The 17369-nt window shown below is 39.3% G+C and overlaps 1 protein-coding gene across 6 annotated transcripts in view; it reads left to right on the top strand.

Annotated features, from left to right (window-relative positions):
• iqch (IQ motif containing H) overlaps nucleotides 1-17369 on the top strand; it is a 39352-nt gene that overhangs the window by 5433 nt on the left and 16550 nt on the right. For 5 of the 6 annotated variants that reach the window (XR_007035843.1, XM_047350536.1, XM_047350502.1 and 2 more), the window contains 9 exons: nucleotides 3037-3139; nucleotides 3337-3423; nucleotides 3661-3842; nucleotides 4824-5369; nucleotides 6632-6698; nucleotides 7584-7667; nucleotides 7743-7912; nucleotides 13752-14024; nucleotides 14112-14300. Coding sequence is in view for 5 of the 6 variants with exons in the window: in XM_047350536.1 (XP_047206492.1) it covers nucleotides 3037-3139; nucleotides 3337-3423; nucleotides 3661-3842; nucleotides 4824-5369; nucleotides 6632-6698; nucleotides 7584-7667; nucleotides 7743-7912; nucleotides 13752-14024; nucleotides 14112-14300 (1701 nt within the window). In the remaining variant the exon portion in view is untranslated. The remainder of the gene's footprint in view (nucleotides 1-3036; nucleotides 3140-3336; nucleotides 3424-3660; nucleotides 3843-4823; nucleotides 5370-6631; nucleotides 6699-7583; nucleotides 7668-7742; nucleotides 7913-13751; nucleotides 14025-14111; nucleotides 14301-17369) is intronic. The other variant, XM_047350514.1, reaches the window with a different exon arrangement.

Below are 17369 nucleotides of genomic sequence, written 5' to 3'. Positions count from 1 at the left end.
GCTACCCCTGCTTCCTGTCAGTGTCAAAGCTGGTCCTGTACTCTGTACTGTAATAGAAATTATGGACCTCTTTCACCACACATGTAAAGAATGCTGTCAGAACTGATTCAGTGAGGCTATAGAACAGCTGGGCCAGTTTTGTTTGGGTAAGTGGCCTATATGTGTATATAAAGCCGGAGAGTTTTTACACATCTGCTTTTGTCTGGGCAGCGGGGGGCAGAGTTTTGACTGCCCTTTATAATCTGACATGCTTCCAATAAGTCTTTTTACGTTGACACAAATATTAATCACTGCAGCTTTACCCTCTTCTGTTTGCACCCAGAATCACAGTTCTTATATTACACACCTGCAAATATCACAAAGTGACCGGTCAAGATCTTGCGGAAGAACATTAGATCCGTGTGCAGCAGGGCTCAGGATGAATCCCTCGGGTGGTTCCTTGTGTTACGGGTGATGAGGGAGGCTGAGATACCATGAATTATAACAGTTGAGTCTTTTTTGAAAAAAAAAATAAAAGAAATAGAGGATCAATTTTCATAGTCATTAGCCCTAACCTTTTTAGTTTGAAGGAACCATTTTTAATGAAGAAAAAGAAAAGTAGTCTTATGTTTGGGTCTGAAGTCCAGATGGGTGAGATCTGAGTGGACAACAGGAAAAGATCCAGATGAACACTGGTTCCTGTAGGTACACTAAAGATGACTCACTGTGTACTATCAGAACCATATGGAATTGTTTTATAAGCATTTTATAACTATCATATCTGCCTGGGAACCTTTCATTTTCTTAATAGAGGAAAAATGCATCAATCAATCGGCCAGAGAACAAAATTGGCCAGTCTTTCCATGATCTGCTTATCTTGGCAATCTGGCTTTGTTTTTGCAATCTGGCTGATTTGTTTTTTGTTTAAAATAATGCATCAAAACTAAGAATTCTTATAATGTTTTACCTATAAGTTCATCAAAGAAAACCATGCACTTTGGTGCTTTTTCTCTTAGCAAAAAAACAAAAGTTAGAGACATTTGCTTTGATACATTAATGGCGCTTATTTAAATCTACAATCTCTATAGATGAACCTGTAATACCCTTTTTTCATGTTCTATGTGTTGTAGTCTTTAGAAAAAAGCCAAAATCATATAAAATCAGAATCAGAAGGTTATGTTTAAAAGAAATCTAGATATTGGTATTATCCAGAAAAATCTGGATCTCTAATATTTTAAGTTTTTTAATTATAAACATGACCAGTCCAGGGTCTACCTTGCCTTTGCGCAATGACTGCTGGTGATAGGCACCAGTCCCTCTGAGACCCTGTTACGGAGGTATAGACAAAGAATGGACAGATTTAGAAACACATTAGTTTGGCGGGTAGAATTCATGTTAACATTGTATTATTACCGTCTTACCTAATATTTTAACAGTGGGACCACTATTTTCTTTGATCACACATTGGATCACAATGCTTTTAAATTAAGCTAATTTCGATTCTATTCAATATTTTAATAAAACTGAAACTCCTCATGTTTCTGACACATTTTGCATAATTACTTGTTTCTTTTGTCAGTTCTTACTCATCTAATCCTCAGACACTTTTTACTGGAGTGAAGAGTAATGGTAGCTGTCGGCATTTAGATTCCTCAAGTCTCTTGTTCAGACAAACTATGACATAAAGGTCACTTGACTTAGTGATGACATCCAGCCCTTATCACAGCAAACAAATGAATTTTTTCAAAGGTCGACATTAGTTTTAGATTTTTTACACACTTTCTTTGCCAATATGATTTCGTTAATCTGTGTCTGACATGAGAAATAGAGGCCAAAACTGTCACACTGGTCCAAAAGAGATGGAGGTGCTGGCTACAGAAAGCAGAAAACAGCAGATTGTAGCACATCAGCATTCTCCTAAAGAAACGGGCACCTGATTGCTGTGCTATGGGCTGCTGGTTTACAGCTGTCTCCAGACAGAATCGACTACCTGTTCCTGCATGCCAATAAGACAGCCGTAGCCTCCCCAACTGCTAACCACTGGCTCTCTGCCTGCTGCCGCCTCCTGCAACTGAGCCCAGTTCTTTTCTGCTCCATATCTGTGCCAGGGGATGGGCTTTTTGAATTTTTGCAATTTTACGAAAGGTGGCACCTTTTTCCCCAGCCCCGTCTGAAACAGATGTGTGCCTGTGAGGGGAGAATCTTCCAGCACCTGGCTACTTCCCATGGTCTGTCACAGTGCTCAGTGGTCTGAGAAGAACAAAAACATAACATAAGAACATTGGGAAAATAGTCTAGAGGAATATACATTTTGAGTTTTTAGAAGTTATAAAGTCTTCTAGTTATGGCTGGAGAACTACCTGATTTTCTTATATCAGGCCGTACCACTGCTTTTATTGCCATATAAAACATGCTAATGTTAGTGTATTAGCTAATGTTTGTATTTTTGTGAATGAAAGCATATAAGCTGCTTTTAGCAAAGCATATAGTGTTAAATAGTGTTAGCTGGCATGCTATTAGTAGTAGTACATTAGCTAATATTTGCATATTAGCAAATGTTAGAATATTGAGAAACATGTCATATCTGTGAATGGTGCTGCCGGTCCCAGCAGTCTGTCATTTTCTGGTTAATAAACACTTTGCTTTCATGCCCTGACACCTACCCTAACCCTCTGTAACCTTTATATAACCTGTAATCCTGTAGTGGAAATGCAGTTTTAGAGTGCTGTTGGCTCTTAAACTGGTGTTGAGTGTCTGCAGCTATCTACTATGGAAAATATTACCTAACTTTAGCATAGCAGATGCTTAATGGATAAAATGCTAATGTTAATGTTGCTAATAGGCTTAAACCAGTGATCAACAAGGTATAATTTGGGTTTTCAAAACACATTTTACAAATAGTCTTCAAATTAAAAGCCTCTGTGTTTCATAGATTGCATTATTTAAAATAAAGCTTTTGCATTCTCTTCAAAATAAAAGTCTCAATTTTTAATAGATTATGTTATTGGAAAACCACTGAAAAATGTACAACACTAATTATAGAAACATTCTGCATAGGTGAAACATCCAAGAAATATTTCTGGGCCTGTAGAGATTCTTCAGGACACTGAAGCAAAAGGAAAACGCTTTCTGAATCTTCCTGACGATGACCTGGAGCCAGGTTGATTGACATATCTCACCACCAACTGAACTCTGTTTTACTCCAGGCAAAATGTTTCTGTTAGCTTGATCTTTTTAGTTATTTCTTTCTCTTCGTAAACAATACCTCCAAACTATCTCCTATATTTAGTGTAAAACTACATTTCTGCCTAATTTGATGAACAATGTTTTGATAATTCTTTTGTTTCTTGTCCTTAGCGGTTCAAGCAAGCTTGCTTTGTATGTCGGTTCAGCACAAGATTATGTCTCTTAATCCCAGGAAGAATTTATACACTTCTAAAAGAGGTTAGTACATCTAAGATATGTCAGCAGATTTGTCTGTCCAAACATTTGTAATCTAGACAGCCAAACAGTCGTTTTCAGTTGTATTTTTCTGTCCTCCTGCCCCATTTTTCATCGCTTATTGGTTTAAATGCCTTACCCACTGCTTACTTTGACAACAATGACTGGATACTAAAAATCAGCTGCTCACCTTACTAAAAAAAGGTGTCCTTGTCTTTTTCTTGTATTTGGACTTGACAGAATCAGATTCCATATCTGATAAGGAGTCAAAATGGCAAATGGATTCAGAATCCAGCTGTGTCAGAAAGCCTAGAGAAGGCCATCCTGTCTGGACCAGTTCATCAACTCACTCCAAAGCTTCTGAGAGCATGGACCAATGGGATATGCAAGCCACAACCAGTTTTATCACCAAAGGCTCCCAGGTAGGAATTCTTTCAATGTTTAAAAACATTTTAGCTCAAATCATTGCAAGGAATGATATGATGAAAAAGCGAATGATGTGAAGATAAAAACATCATGTATTTACCTTTCTTGTAATGCATCTAAAGTGCCTGTAAAAATATTCATGCACGTTTAACTTTTTCACATTTTGTTACAGTACAACCACAAACTTTAATGTATTTTATTTGGATTTTATGATACACTCACAAAGTAATGCATACCTGTGAAGTGAAAGGAAAAATAATAGATAGTTTTAACACTGTTTTTACAAATAAAGACCCCTTAGTCAATACATTATAGAACCACCCTTCACTGCAATTACAAGTGCAAGTCTTTGGGGTATGTCTCCACCAGTTTCGCTCATCTAGAAACAGACTTTTTATCTTTTTAAAATAGGTCAAGCTAAGTCAGATGGTGAGCATCTGTGAACAATAGATTTTATGTTTTGGCTTAGATTATCAGTTGGATTTAGGTCTGGACTTTGAATAGGTCATTCTCAGATTAATAGGCTTTGATCTAAGCGAAGCTGTTGTAGCTTTGGTTACAAGATGAACCTTTGCCCATGTCTCAACTTGTTTGTAGTCTTTGTTCCAGTATTCCACTGTATTTTGATTTATTAGTCCACAGCATGATGTTGGTGCCACCATGTTTCATGGTGCGGATGATGTGTTAAGGGTGATGTGCAGGGTTAATGATAGTTTTCTTTAGGGGTATCAGAGTAAAGATCATTGAATACAGATAGACAACTGACTTTTCAGATTTTTATTCGTAAAAAGAAATTAAAACCTTGTATTTTTTTCCTGCTGTTTCAGGACTATGCTCTAACTTGAGTTGGCCTATCACATAAAATCCTAATAAAATGCACTGAAGTTTGTGATTGCAACGTGACAACATTTGAGAAAAAGTAAAGGATTGCAAATACATTTCCAGGAAAGTTTACTTTGTATCTCTTTGCTCTGCAGAAGCGGTCTGTAGAAGTTTCTGTAAGCACCACCAAGTACCCTTTTACAATCATGAAGGGACAGATCGACCCGATGGAGAGAGATTTCAGTCACTTCAAGCACAGCTTTAGTGTGTGCTGGAGCAGCGTTGTTGACGCTCTGGAGGCTCTGAATAAACTGCTCAGGGATTTTGCAGTGCCTTTAGCTAAGGTTAATGGAGAACGGCTTGTGGAGTTGTGCCTTAAGTCCGATTGTGGTTGGAGAAAGACTCCGTCAGCGGCCGTTCTCTTCTCAGTGCTTGAAAATCAGGAGGAGGTATTAGGTCTGGTCTCACGTCCAGGTCAACGCTACAGAGGAGAGAGAGGCACTGAGACTGCTGCCATATGTATACAGTCCTGCTGGAGGCGCTACTTGGCCAGGACTGCCTACATGTGCCACTGCCGACGCAGGTGGGCGGTGCAAGTTATCTCATTGTCATGGGCGATGCACGCTCAAAGGTGCCATGTGAAGAGAGCCCTTCAGGCTAGGCGTTTCAGTCAGCTGGAGAATTATCGCAGCAGAGCGCAGGTGATGTACCATCAAAGGTTGCTTTTTTTACATGCTTTTATTTTTTTACTTTTTATGTTAACTGTGATATGACTTTTTTCATTTTTAACTCAACATCAGAAACTGGAAAATAAAACTGGGAAAACTTCAAATTACTTTGACAGAAGAGCTACGGTAATTCTGGAAATATTTTGGAAATGAAAAAACAGCAAAAATCAGAAAAGAAGAGGCTAGTTTGTGGATAAATAACACATATGAATGGCTTAACATATACATTAATGGTCTAAATATAATATATATTTAATTACGTTTACAGTCCTTGTCAATTATTTGACAATTAATTTATTATTATTATCATTAGTAGTAGAAGTAGTAGTATTCCTGGACCCAGAGTACTTTTACACTATTTGCGTTTTAAAATTTGGTGCACTTGTACCAGATCTTGAAATTTAAACGTTTTCAACTTTTAGTCTCATAATTGTTGTTTTTCAACTAAAGACAATAAATTATTGGTTTGATATTTTGTTATAGTATTTTACCTACCAAAACTGACTTAAAATTCAATTAAATTGTATTTTAAAAGTCACCAGCCAAAAAAATCTTTAGTTCAATAAAATGGTTGGAGTAATTAAAACAAAACAAACAAAAAAAACAACTTTCTTTACATTTTTCACTTTGTTAGCATTCCAGTTTCTTTTCAGATGGCCTTATATTTATCTGCCATTGTTCATTATAGTTCTTCTTATTTTAATCGTTTAATCTTACCCACAATAAATAAAACATGTATTTTGTTTCTTGTCTGACAGCACAGCTGCCCTGGACGTGTTCTGTAATTCTGCTCCTGTTCCGTGTAGATGTCACGTCTGTGCTGTCATCTGGCCAGAACATCTTTTAGAGCTCTGACACAATATTAATTAGTGTCTACAAGTTCATTTAGTTTGAACATTGTTGTGTGTGTATACATGCACTTAATGCATGTTCTCACTCTTTAAACATTCATACCCTGTTAATTAAGCTTGCTAATCTTCCCCTGGCAGTAGCATCATGTACCTTGCTGATTGAATTAATTGTGAGAGGATGTTTCCGAAAAGAAACGCTTAATTTAATTATGATGGTATTTTATGCTTCGTTTGCTTCTGTGAGCCAAGAGAGATTGGTTTGGTGTGTTTTATCTATTCGGTGATGAGATGATTTGTGTGTTTTTGTGTGTGTGTGTGTGTGTGTGTGTGTTTGTGCGTGCTCAGCCGGACTCCTCAATGATCACTTCTTTTCTCCATCCCCAGCATCTGGCAGCAAACTGGAAACACATCCGGTCATCCAAGAGGACCATTATCCACATCCCTTCCTTAGGTGGCTTTCGTTTCCTGCTGCACACACTCCAACATGCACGCATTTGATTCAGAGACAGTCATCCCAGTCTCGCCGCTCTGCTGTCCTCAGCCTGTGGCCCCGGTTCAGACTCTCTGTCTCGATCAAATGACTCTCTGCAGGAAAGCACTCCCTAGATGATGACAGTCCTTGTGCCAAGGAACCGAACAATTTAGTCTCAATCGCCATTTAATTTGCAGATTAAGCAAATGAAAAACCATTATGCTGAACATGTGCAAGAGGCGCAAAGGCCTTATTTTATTGCTGTGCACAAAAACACCACATGCATATTACAAAAAATTAAAAGGGCGGCTGTGTATTTGTAATAAACAAAGAGTACAAGCCATGATCAGTTCATGATCTAATTTCTCCACAGCACACGTTTAGGCTATAATCAGGCATGTGCATTGTCAATCATTGAGTGATTGTCTAAAATTATTAGGCCTAATTACGAGCAGATGGAATGCTTTATTTGCACTTGGGGTGGCTACAGAGAGTGCTGTGCGAGCAAGGATAATTAGAAAGTTGAACCCCATTGTTGTTAATTAGCATGAATCCAATCATTTAATTACCTTGATTCAGTTGAGGATTCTCTCTCACACTGGCTTAGATCCTGGTGGTATCATTGGATGTAGTTTAGTGGTGGCTGGACATGGTGCAGAAGCACTCCCAGCACACAACGGGCTCTGCACCTGCTAGTTATTACACTGAATTAATCATTGGTTTGCTGTACAGGCTGATTAGTCTTTAACTCCCTTATTCCCAAGTCTAGTGACATGCACATCCCAACCAAAGCTGGCTGTACAGATCTGGAAGTTCTTTTTGTGTCGAAGAGAATTTGATGATGGTCTGACCTTATTCTGACAGGGTACTCCAAGAGACAGAGACTGAACACGAGAAGATATGACATCCTCCAGAACATCCAAATTAGCAGGCTGTGTGATGTTAGAGGTAGGGATATTTATTCAGAGCTCACTAGCCTTTCGGTAAATATTTAATAAGTAAAATCCCTTTTCCTCATTGCAGATGAAAATGTGGAGGTGATCTACATATGTCCCATGCATCTGGGGGAAGACATCTTGCAGTGTTACACCAGTCTCCAGAAGTGCAATGGGGCTGATTCCAGGACCAGCCAAGCCTCATCCTGCAACAGGCGGTTTATTATTCTAACACCTGAGGCTGTGGATCATTTCCCTGTAAGGTTGATCTTATTTACCTGTCTCTTTGTACATATGAACATTTAACTAATATGACGTTTCATTTGCAAAGGTCTAACAAATGTTACTGTAGGGTATTAGTCTGAATTGCCTTAGAAGATGTTTCAGAACTCTGGAATGTTTTCATTTTGTCACCATTAACACTCTAATCTTTAGTGTTTTTGGGGTGATTCAATGTGAATTACAATCAAAAACTAGAAACCTGCAAGCAGCTTTGAAGGCCCTCGCACCCCTCAGCGCAACTCGGGCTGTTGAGCGACCGCAGGAGCCTGGCATCAAATGCCACATACGATGACACCGCGTCACTTCAACACGTCGCCAGTAGGTGGCACTTTGAGCAACATCTCATATGATCTTCGGTCATGCAGAGTTTCGGTCTGGCAAAAAGCAATCAAAATTTGGAGTAAATCGGATCTTCCAGAAGGACGCTGCAGTTGCTTGTTTGTTAGTGGGCGGGGCTAAAACAACATCATCAATTGACTGTGTCAAAATGTCCATCATTAACTCAGGATCATGTATACTACATTTCAAGTGGATCGGATGATGTATGAGGGAGATATAGCCCTTGAAGTGTCCTAGGGGGCGCTGTTGATCCAAATTGAAATGTAATCCAATAGAGCTGTTTGGGGTCTGACAAAGATCAAGCATATTCATTTTGGAGTGAATGGGATCATGCATGTGTAATTTAGAGGCAAACATATGGCCGTGGCGTGACATCAGAATTCGCCACGCCATCATATTCACACCCTCCAGCTAAAGCAGTAAGTACTGGCAACTGTCTAAGACCATCATGTTATCTGTTACTTGGGACAGTTTCACATTGATTAGGTGAAGAACATCAAACACTGACTCTGTAAAGGAAAAGGGGACACTTTCTGTTGTCAGGGGGCGAGGCTTCGATGATGTCAGCATCTGACAAGTGAATATTGTTGAGGACTAGAGGCAGATCAATCCCAGAAGGTTTCATTTGTCTGTGACTTTCCTTGTAGGAGCTATATCAATTTAGTGTTTTATGGCGAGAAGTCATATTCTGAGGCGTGGCCACGCCCACACGCTTTCCTGTATCAAAATGTTTTTGATAACTTTTAGTCCCCGGTGCCTTAAGAGTATACTGAGTGATTTTGAAGTCTGTAAGTCAAAAGCTGTAGGAGGAGTTCGCTCAGATATGCGTGTTAGAAATGGTCAAAACTGTGTCAAAATGGCAACTTCAATCCAAAATGGCCGACTTCCTGTTGAGTTTGGACCAATGCTCCAATAGAGTTTTTTGTAGGTCCTGAGAAGTTACATAGGTGTACCAAATTTCAGATTCCTCGGTCAAAGCATGGCTTGGGGCTGATTTTTTTCTAATTTTGTAGGGGGCGCTGTGGACGAATTAGGCCACGCCCACCGAATATGTCATCAGATCTCTGTTGGAGACTAGAGAAGGATCAATCACATTGAATTTGTTGCAGATCAGATGATCTATGTGGAAATTAGAGGCAAACGTATGGCCATGGCGTGACGTCTGACTTCGCCGTGCCGCCATGGCCACGCCCTTTTATGAAAAGTCACTGTGCCTCAAACGAAGTTAGACCCACTAGTTATCTGTCTTCTGAAACACTTTCAAGTTGATTGGGTCAAGAGGGTCAGAGAGGCACCTTTCCAAGTGAAAAAAGTGACTTCCGGTTCTGAGGGGGCGTGGCTTTGATGTCACAATATGACCCCATAGGATTGTCGGGAACCCGAAGGTCCTCCTTCATGGCAACTTTGGTGTGATTTGGAATTTTTTTTGGGAAAGTTATTGCGATTTTTCACTTTCGGCGCGAACGCCAACTTCGTGCCACGGCCACGCCCCCTAAACATGGCCGAAAACTCAGGATGTTGATAACTTTTAATCCGCCATGCCTTAACTGCATGTTGACCAAATATGAACCCGATAGGTCAAAATCCCTAGGAGGAGTTCGTTAAAGTTCAAGGTGAGTAAAAGTAAAAAATGGGCAAAAATCGGCCTTTGAGCCAAAATGGCCGACTTCCTGTGCATTTTAGGGCATACCCCCAAGAGACTTTTTTTCTTGGTTTGAGGAGTGCCAAATTTCAGATCTGTACAACTTACGGTTTGGCCTATCTCACGTTTGTGGGCGTGGCTAAGTGGTTTTGCCACGCCCACTGACGACGACATTAAAGAACAAAAATTTCACGCGGGGGACAATTTTGGGTAAAATTTGGTGAGTTTTGGGATATGGCAAAGTCCCTATATTGCCCCGCCAAAAGTCCCCGGAATAATAATATTAATTCGAGCGATTACAATAGGCCCTTCCTGCTCGGGCCTAACTAGTGCATAGAAAGTCAAAAAAAAAAAAGAATACATGTTGTTAAAGGTTTTTGCAAAACATAAATCTAAAACATGTAGCATGCATTTATATTCAGACCCTTTTGCTCTGATACACTCAAAAAAAATCCAGAACAACTAACTGCCTTTACAAATCTCCTTATTTGTAAATAGAATCCACCTGTGTGTTTTTAATCTCAGTATAAATCCAGCTGTTGTGTAAAGGTTTGTTAAAGATCATTAGAGATCAAAGAGGATTGTGAAGAACAAGGAATACAGCAGTCAGATCAGGGATAAAGTTGTGGATATGTTTAAATCAGAATTAGGTAAGAAAACATTTATCCCAAGCCTTGAACATCTCAGCGAGCACTGGTCTAACCTTCATCGGAAATTGGAAAGAGTATGGTACCACTGCAAATCTATCAAGACATGGCCATTCATCTGAACTGACAGGCCAAGCAAAGAGAGCATTAATCAGAGAAGCAGCCAAGATGCCTAAGGTAACTCTGGAGGAGTTGGGGAGATTCACATCTCAGGATCACTCTGCTGACAATTTTTAGTCATGCTCTCCACAATTGGCCTTTTTAAAAGAGTTGCAAGAAGAACATTTTTGTTGAACGAAAGCTAAAAGAACACCTTTTTGCAGTTTGCCACAAGCCTTTTATAGAACACAACAAATGTGGAAGTAGGTGCTGCGGTCAGATAAGACCAAAACAGAATGCCCAGGGCCTGCATCAAAAACACTACAGGTCCTTCTCAAAATATTAGCATATTGTGATAAAGTTAATTATTTTCCATAATGTAATGATGAAAATTTAACATTCATATATTTTAGATTCATTGCACACTAACTGAAATATTTCAGGTCTTTTATTGTCTTAATATGGATGATTTTGGCATACAGCTCATGAAAACCCAAAATTCCTATCTCACAAAATTAGCATATTTCATCCGACCAATAAAAGAAAAGTGTTTTTAATACAAAAAACGTCAACCTTCAAATAATCATGTACAGTTATGCACTCAATACTTGGTCGGGAATCCTTTGGCAGAAATGACTGCTTCAATGCGGCGTGGCATGGAGGCAATCAGCCTGTGGCACTGCTGAGGTCTTATGGAGGCCCAGGATGCTTCGATAGCGGCCTTTAGCTCATCCAGAGTGTTGGGTCTTGAGTCTCTCAACGTTCTCTTCACAATATCCCACAGATTATCTATGGGGTTCAGGTCAGGAGAGTTGGCAGGCCAATTGAGCACAGTGATACCATGGTCAGTAAACCATTTACCAGTGGTTTTGGCACTGTGAGCTGGTGCCAGGTCGTGCTGAAAAATGAAATCTTCATCTCCATAAAGCTTTTCAGCAGATGGAAGCATGAAGTGCTCCAAAATCTCCTGATAGCTAGCTGCATTGACCCTGCCCTTGATAAAACACAGTGGACCAACACCAGCAGCTGACATGGCACCCCAGACCATCACTGACTGTGGGTACTTGACACTGGACTTCTGGCATTTTGGCATTTCCTTCTCCCCAGTCTTCCTCCAGACTCTGGCACCTTGATTTCCGAATGACATGCAGAATTTGCTTTCATCCGAAAACGTACTTTGGACCACTGAGCAACAGGCCAGTGCTGCTTCTCTGTAGCCCAGGTCAGGCGCTTCTGCCGCTGTTTCTGGTTCAAAAGTGGCTTGACCTGGGGAATGCGGCACCTGTAGCCCATTTCCTGCACATGCCTGTGCACGGTGGCTCTGGATGTTTCTACTCCAGACTCAGTCCACTGCTTCCGCAGGTCCTCCAAGGTCTGGAATCGGCCCTTCTCCACAATCTTCCTCAGGATCAGGGTCCGGTCACCTCTTCTCGTTGTGCAGCGTTTTCTGCCACACTTTTTCCTTCCCACAGACTTCCCACTGAGGTGCCTTGATACAGCACTCTGGGAACAGCCTATTCGTTCAGAAATGTCTTTCTGTGTCTTACCCTCTTGCTTGAGGGTGTCAATAGTGGCCTTCTGGACAGCAGTCAGGTCGGCAGTCTTACCCATGATTGGGGTTTTGAGTGATGAACCAGGCTGGGAGTTTTAAAGGCCTCAGGAATCTTTTGCAGGTGTTTAGAGTTAACTCGTTGATTCAGATGATTAGGTTCATAGCTCGTTTAGAGACCCTTTTAATGATATGCTAATTTTGTGAGATAGGAATTTTGGGTTTTCATGAGCTGTATGCCAAAATCATCCGTATTAAGACAATAAAAGACCTGAAATATTTCAGTTAGTGTGCAATGAATCTAAAATATATGAATGTTAAATTTTCATCATGACATTATGGAAAATAATTAACTTTATCACAATATGCTAATATTTTGAGAAGGACCTGTATGTGGGGTAGAAACACACCATACACATTGTAAAACATGGCAGTTGCAGCATCTTGCTTTAGAGATGCTTTTCCTAAGCAGGGACAGGGAAACTGGTCAGAGTTAATGGGAAGATGGATGGGGCTGAATACATGGAAACACTTGAACAAAACATGTTAGAGGCTGTAAAAGCAGAGCTTCACCTTCCAGAACGACAAGTACTCTAAACAATTGAACGATTTTAATCGAAGCCCTTTCACGTATCAAGTTTTAGAAATAAATCCTGTTAAGAGTTTGTAGCGAGACTTAAAAATTGATGTTCGCAGGCGCTCTTCTTCTAGTCTGACAATTATCCAATTATGCCATGCTTTGTGCTAGGTCTGTCACACAAAATCCCAATAAAATGCATTAAAGTTTTTGGTGGTAACCTAACAAAATTTAAAAACGTTCAAGGTCTGTAATTGTGCTACAGCCATTTGTAGTTTATGAAGTGTCCTCTAGAGGGTACTAGCGGTGGCTGTTAGCCTGCAGTAGTCCTGAGCGAGCAGCTGTTTGTTTTTCAGTGCATTTAAAATTAAACTTCTGTTTTATCTTTTGTAAACACAGCGATTATGTTGTACTTATTTAAAACATTTGTAATAGTGCATAGATAGTTTTCAGGAAATAATTACGCTTCAGCTGCCTTTTGTGCTGCCTTTCTGTGTTCAACTGTTCTTTCCAAAATGTTTTAAAATCCTTAGACTGAACGCGCAACATGACGCAGCCGTCCTCATTTCTTTTTATTGATTTTCCCACTGTTTTGTTGTTAGACTGTGCCAGACGTGTTGCTGAGATGAATCACTCCTACCCATGGCTGGCAGCGCATTCTGCCAGTGACAGAAGGGATAATTCCACGTGGATCAAATAAATACAGATGTGAAGTAATTAGTTGTATTCCCAAGGAGCTCGTTGGTAGCACACATTAAAGAAGTGAAGGATAGGCGAGGCTTCCCGCAGGCTGGTTTTATCAATCCAACCTGCTAGAATACAGGAGAGGTCACAGCCCTGCTGGCTATTTCAATAATAGATCCGTTGAATGTACACAATAATAAATCAGGCCCAGAAATAACTCTTAGACACACTGACAACACTTAACTCTAGCCTTTATCTCTTTTCTTCCTTTGCTGTAGACCCACAACATGTGTTTGTCTACTCTGCTGAAGTATAGTCCGCGCACCCTGAAGCGTATCAAACACCTAATCCAGGGGAAGCAGGCATATATAGTGGGTAGGGTTGGCCATCTGGATGACCTGGCAGTGGCTGATGAGCTAGATGTGCCAATCCTGGGTCCAGAACCAGCTGTTTCACAACTCCACAGCACCAAGTCTGGAGGAAGAAGGATATTTTCTGTGGCAGGAGTTGATGTACCCCCTGGGCAGGGAGATGTGTACTCACTAGACCAGGTAGGACACCTAAAGCACAATTACAAGCCTACATGTGCCCACTATCACAGCTAAATAATAATTATGATATTTTTTCTTTTGATTTAGCTTTATGAAACACTCGCTGAACTTATGACTCTAAACATTCACATGCAGCGCTGGCTTTTTAAGATCAATTTACAGCGTGGAGGTTGTGATACGGCCTTCTGTGATGTTTGCCACCTTAGCTGCTATAACTGGGCCCTACAGCGCTATCGTCGTTATGGTCCTGATCTATGGAGCTCAAAATGGGTTCAGGTAAAAATGTGACATACTTGCTTATGTCTGTCCCTCCTCATCATAAAATATCAGACCACTCTTAAAAGTGGGTTGATGTTTATAACCTTTATGTTTTTTCACAGAAAAATTATCCGTTGAAACTGACTGTTTATTATGTTTTATTTTTATTGTTTCCTGTTGTTGAAAGCTTTCAGATTACCATGCTCACCCCAAAGTTAAATTCTAATATGTATAGTTAGAATGGCTACGAATCACAATTCAGTTCAACTCAGTTTCTTTGTATAACTCCAATTCACAACAGACATTATCTCAAGACACTCACATGTCCAGAATGATATAATCAAATCAAACCTAAGAAATCTCATCACACACCTTCAGTTTAAATAGATGCACTCCTGTTTGATCATACCTATAATCCAATGCAGTCAATATTTGTTTACAGATCTACAGTGGAGTGTTAATTGTATCATAGTGGAGTACAACAAAGCTGTACCCATTCGTGTTAAAGTACTTTTTTTTTTATTTTTTACTTATGTTCAAAATGTAAATAGATTATCTTTGGAAGATATTGGTTGGTTTTTGTGATGTAAAAGAATTATGTCAGGTTATTACATATTTTGTATTTTTTCACTCTGATAATTTTTTGTTTCCCAGTTGACTTGTGCAGGATAAATTTCATATGATATGTGGAAAACGTTCTGAAGTAGTTTCTAGAAGCCAAATGTTTTCATCCCAGTCCCCTTGCATTTTTTTAAGGCAACTGTATCTATGGAAGCCCGGCAGATTATTTACCTTGCAGCAATCCTATTAACATTAACATTACAGTTAGTAATGTTAATAAAAAAACTGTTTTGGTTGCTTTGAAGCCAATGAGATGCCATTATTTATCTATAATTAGGTTGTATCATTGGATCAGTCACAATTCTGTTCACTACTAATTTTGACACCTATGTTGCTGTTTTGTGTACAAACAGAAGTGCATTTCTGGGACATACAGACAGCTGGTGTATTGAGGGCAACAAAAGCATCTCTAGTTACTTTCTGTTACAAATCTCGCAATATTCATTAATTCACAATATAAAATAATTGTTAGCACAGGATTTCTTATAGATTTATAATGTCCTAGTTTATACCTAGTTTTCTCAGGATTAAAACTACCTTGAGATACATATCTTTAAACTTTATGTTTAGCAGAAGTTTTTTTTTTATTAGATTCACTTTACCTCCATTGAATAGGTGTGAGCAGTTTATATTTATACAGCATTTCATTTTGATCAAACTATGAAATTGGATATAATCAGGGGCATAATTAAAACAAATAAAATGTACTTAATCGGTGCTAAACCATTTATTTGCTTCAGATGCGATCTGTACAGTTTCTGAGCCTCTGGCACTTATTTCTCATATGCTTACAAAGTAGCCTTTGATTTTCTGTCATGTGTTAATTACCGTATTTTGCCATTTAACCGGGAGCTTTGTGCAAACTAATTACAGGCTAATGATTGTGGGCTTGGAGCACAACGATTTTACTTTTTATTCCATTTGAAAGAACAGCAGTAATCTTGAGTATCTAGCAGCTCACTCTGTTTCATTCCTATCAGCTTGTTCTTTGATTCACAGGGTAGGCATGGTGCAGGGATGTAATTGTTGTTGCTTTGGTGCTGTTAATTATGGCAGAGAGGAGCTGAGCCACAGCCAAGGTCCATAATGGCGGCTGGGACTGCACGGGGAAAGTAAATGGGGTTTCTTTCACCAGCTGGGGTCCCATGGAGAGGGAAGAGTGCCGAGGCCCCCAGTGTAGGCCGACAGCCTCGGGGCTCCTGGGCCATATGGATACAACACTTTAACTGGCCTTTATTCTAAAACCTTGCTCTTTTAATCAAAGCAAAGCCCACTTCCCGTGCCTCTCGTTGCATGATTTTTTTAGATAATTATTTTGTTGTTTTCTTCCAAAATGCATGAATGTACCCGAGTGTTCAGCTGTTGTACAGGGAATGCTGAACACAACAGATTAGTAAAAATCATTATTTATGAGATTGAGAACAAATATTTAAAAATATAGATTTTAAAAACCTAGAGGATTGTGTCTTTTCCACAGAGCAGAAGCAGAAGAATGACTTAATTTTATTAGTATATTTTTATTTTCTTTTGCAAAAAATAAGCATACACGCTAGCTGTTGCACTAAACCAGATGACAAGTGGAAAAAGAGAAAGTTTACTAAATATTTGCAAACATTTTAAGCAACTGATTTAAAAAAATTCCAATATATACATTCTTAAAAGTTGTGGTAATTGGATTATTTCTTAAAATAGGTGCTTGCATGTATGAAGCATTTTAATTATTCATACCTGTAATTTTCTGTCCTACGCAAAGATAATTTAACAGTAAAGTACAGCAAATAAATGATTGAATTGCATATTGGTAAGTTAATCATAATGCCTTATTTCTTTAATATGTTTTTCTAATTATACATACATAAATAAATAAATAAATAGGGAATTAGATAAGTAATTGGCCTCAGTATGTGTCCATATTTTTTCAGTTAAATCTCATTTTATAAAAGCACAAAACAAAACAGCAGACCATGTTCTCCTTTAGAGTATTACTAACAATTAGATCCCTTCTGGCTGAGGGAAACAAAGCCTAAAAGGGTACAATAAGGAGGAGGAGCCATTACATCCGCATCAATGGGAGCTTCCATGGAAGTCTAAGGAAAAGAACGTGTGTTTCTCTAAATATTGTGAGGCCCACAGCAGCTTCCAGCAAAATGTTTGAGCCCGTAGAAAGCCCCCCAGGCCTCTTTTAGCATTTACACAGAGAGAGGTTAAAGACATGTAGATCTTCAACCATGCAACGCCTGAAGGGGGCCATACACACACACTTAAGCGCTCACACAGCTTGCATATGGATCATTAGGCACAAGAGGGTAAAAATTACACCTAATAGCTTCAACAGATGGAGTATTTTTTCCATCATGCTGTGTACAAACAGATCTTGAGAAAAACCTTATTTAGGTTAAGTTTGTCAACGAAATGGGTCATTTGACAATCACTACCACTGAAGAGGTAGAGGGACGTTTTATACAG

The sequence above is a fragment of the Girardinichthys multiradiatus genome, chromosome 2, assembly GCF_021462225.1.
Source record: "Girardinichthys multiradiatus isolate DD_20200921_A chromosome 2, DD_fGirMul_XY1, whole genome shotgun sequence".
In the NCBI taxonomy this organism is placed as follows: Eukaryota; Metazoa; Chordata; class Actinopteri; order Cyprinodontiformes; family Goodeidae; genus Girardinichthys; species Girardinichthys multiradiatus.
Note: the sequence above shows the minus strand (reverse complement) of the source record. Positions and strands in the feature narration are given on the sequence as shown.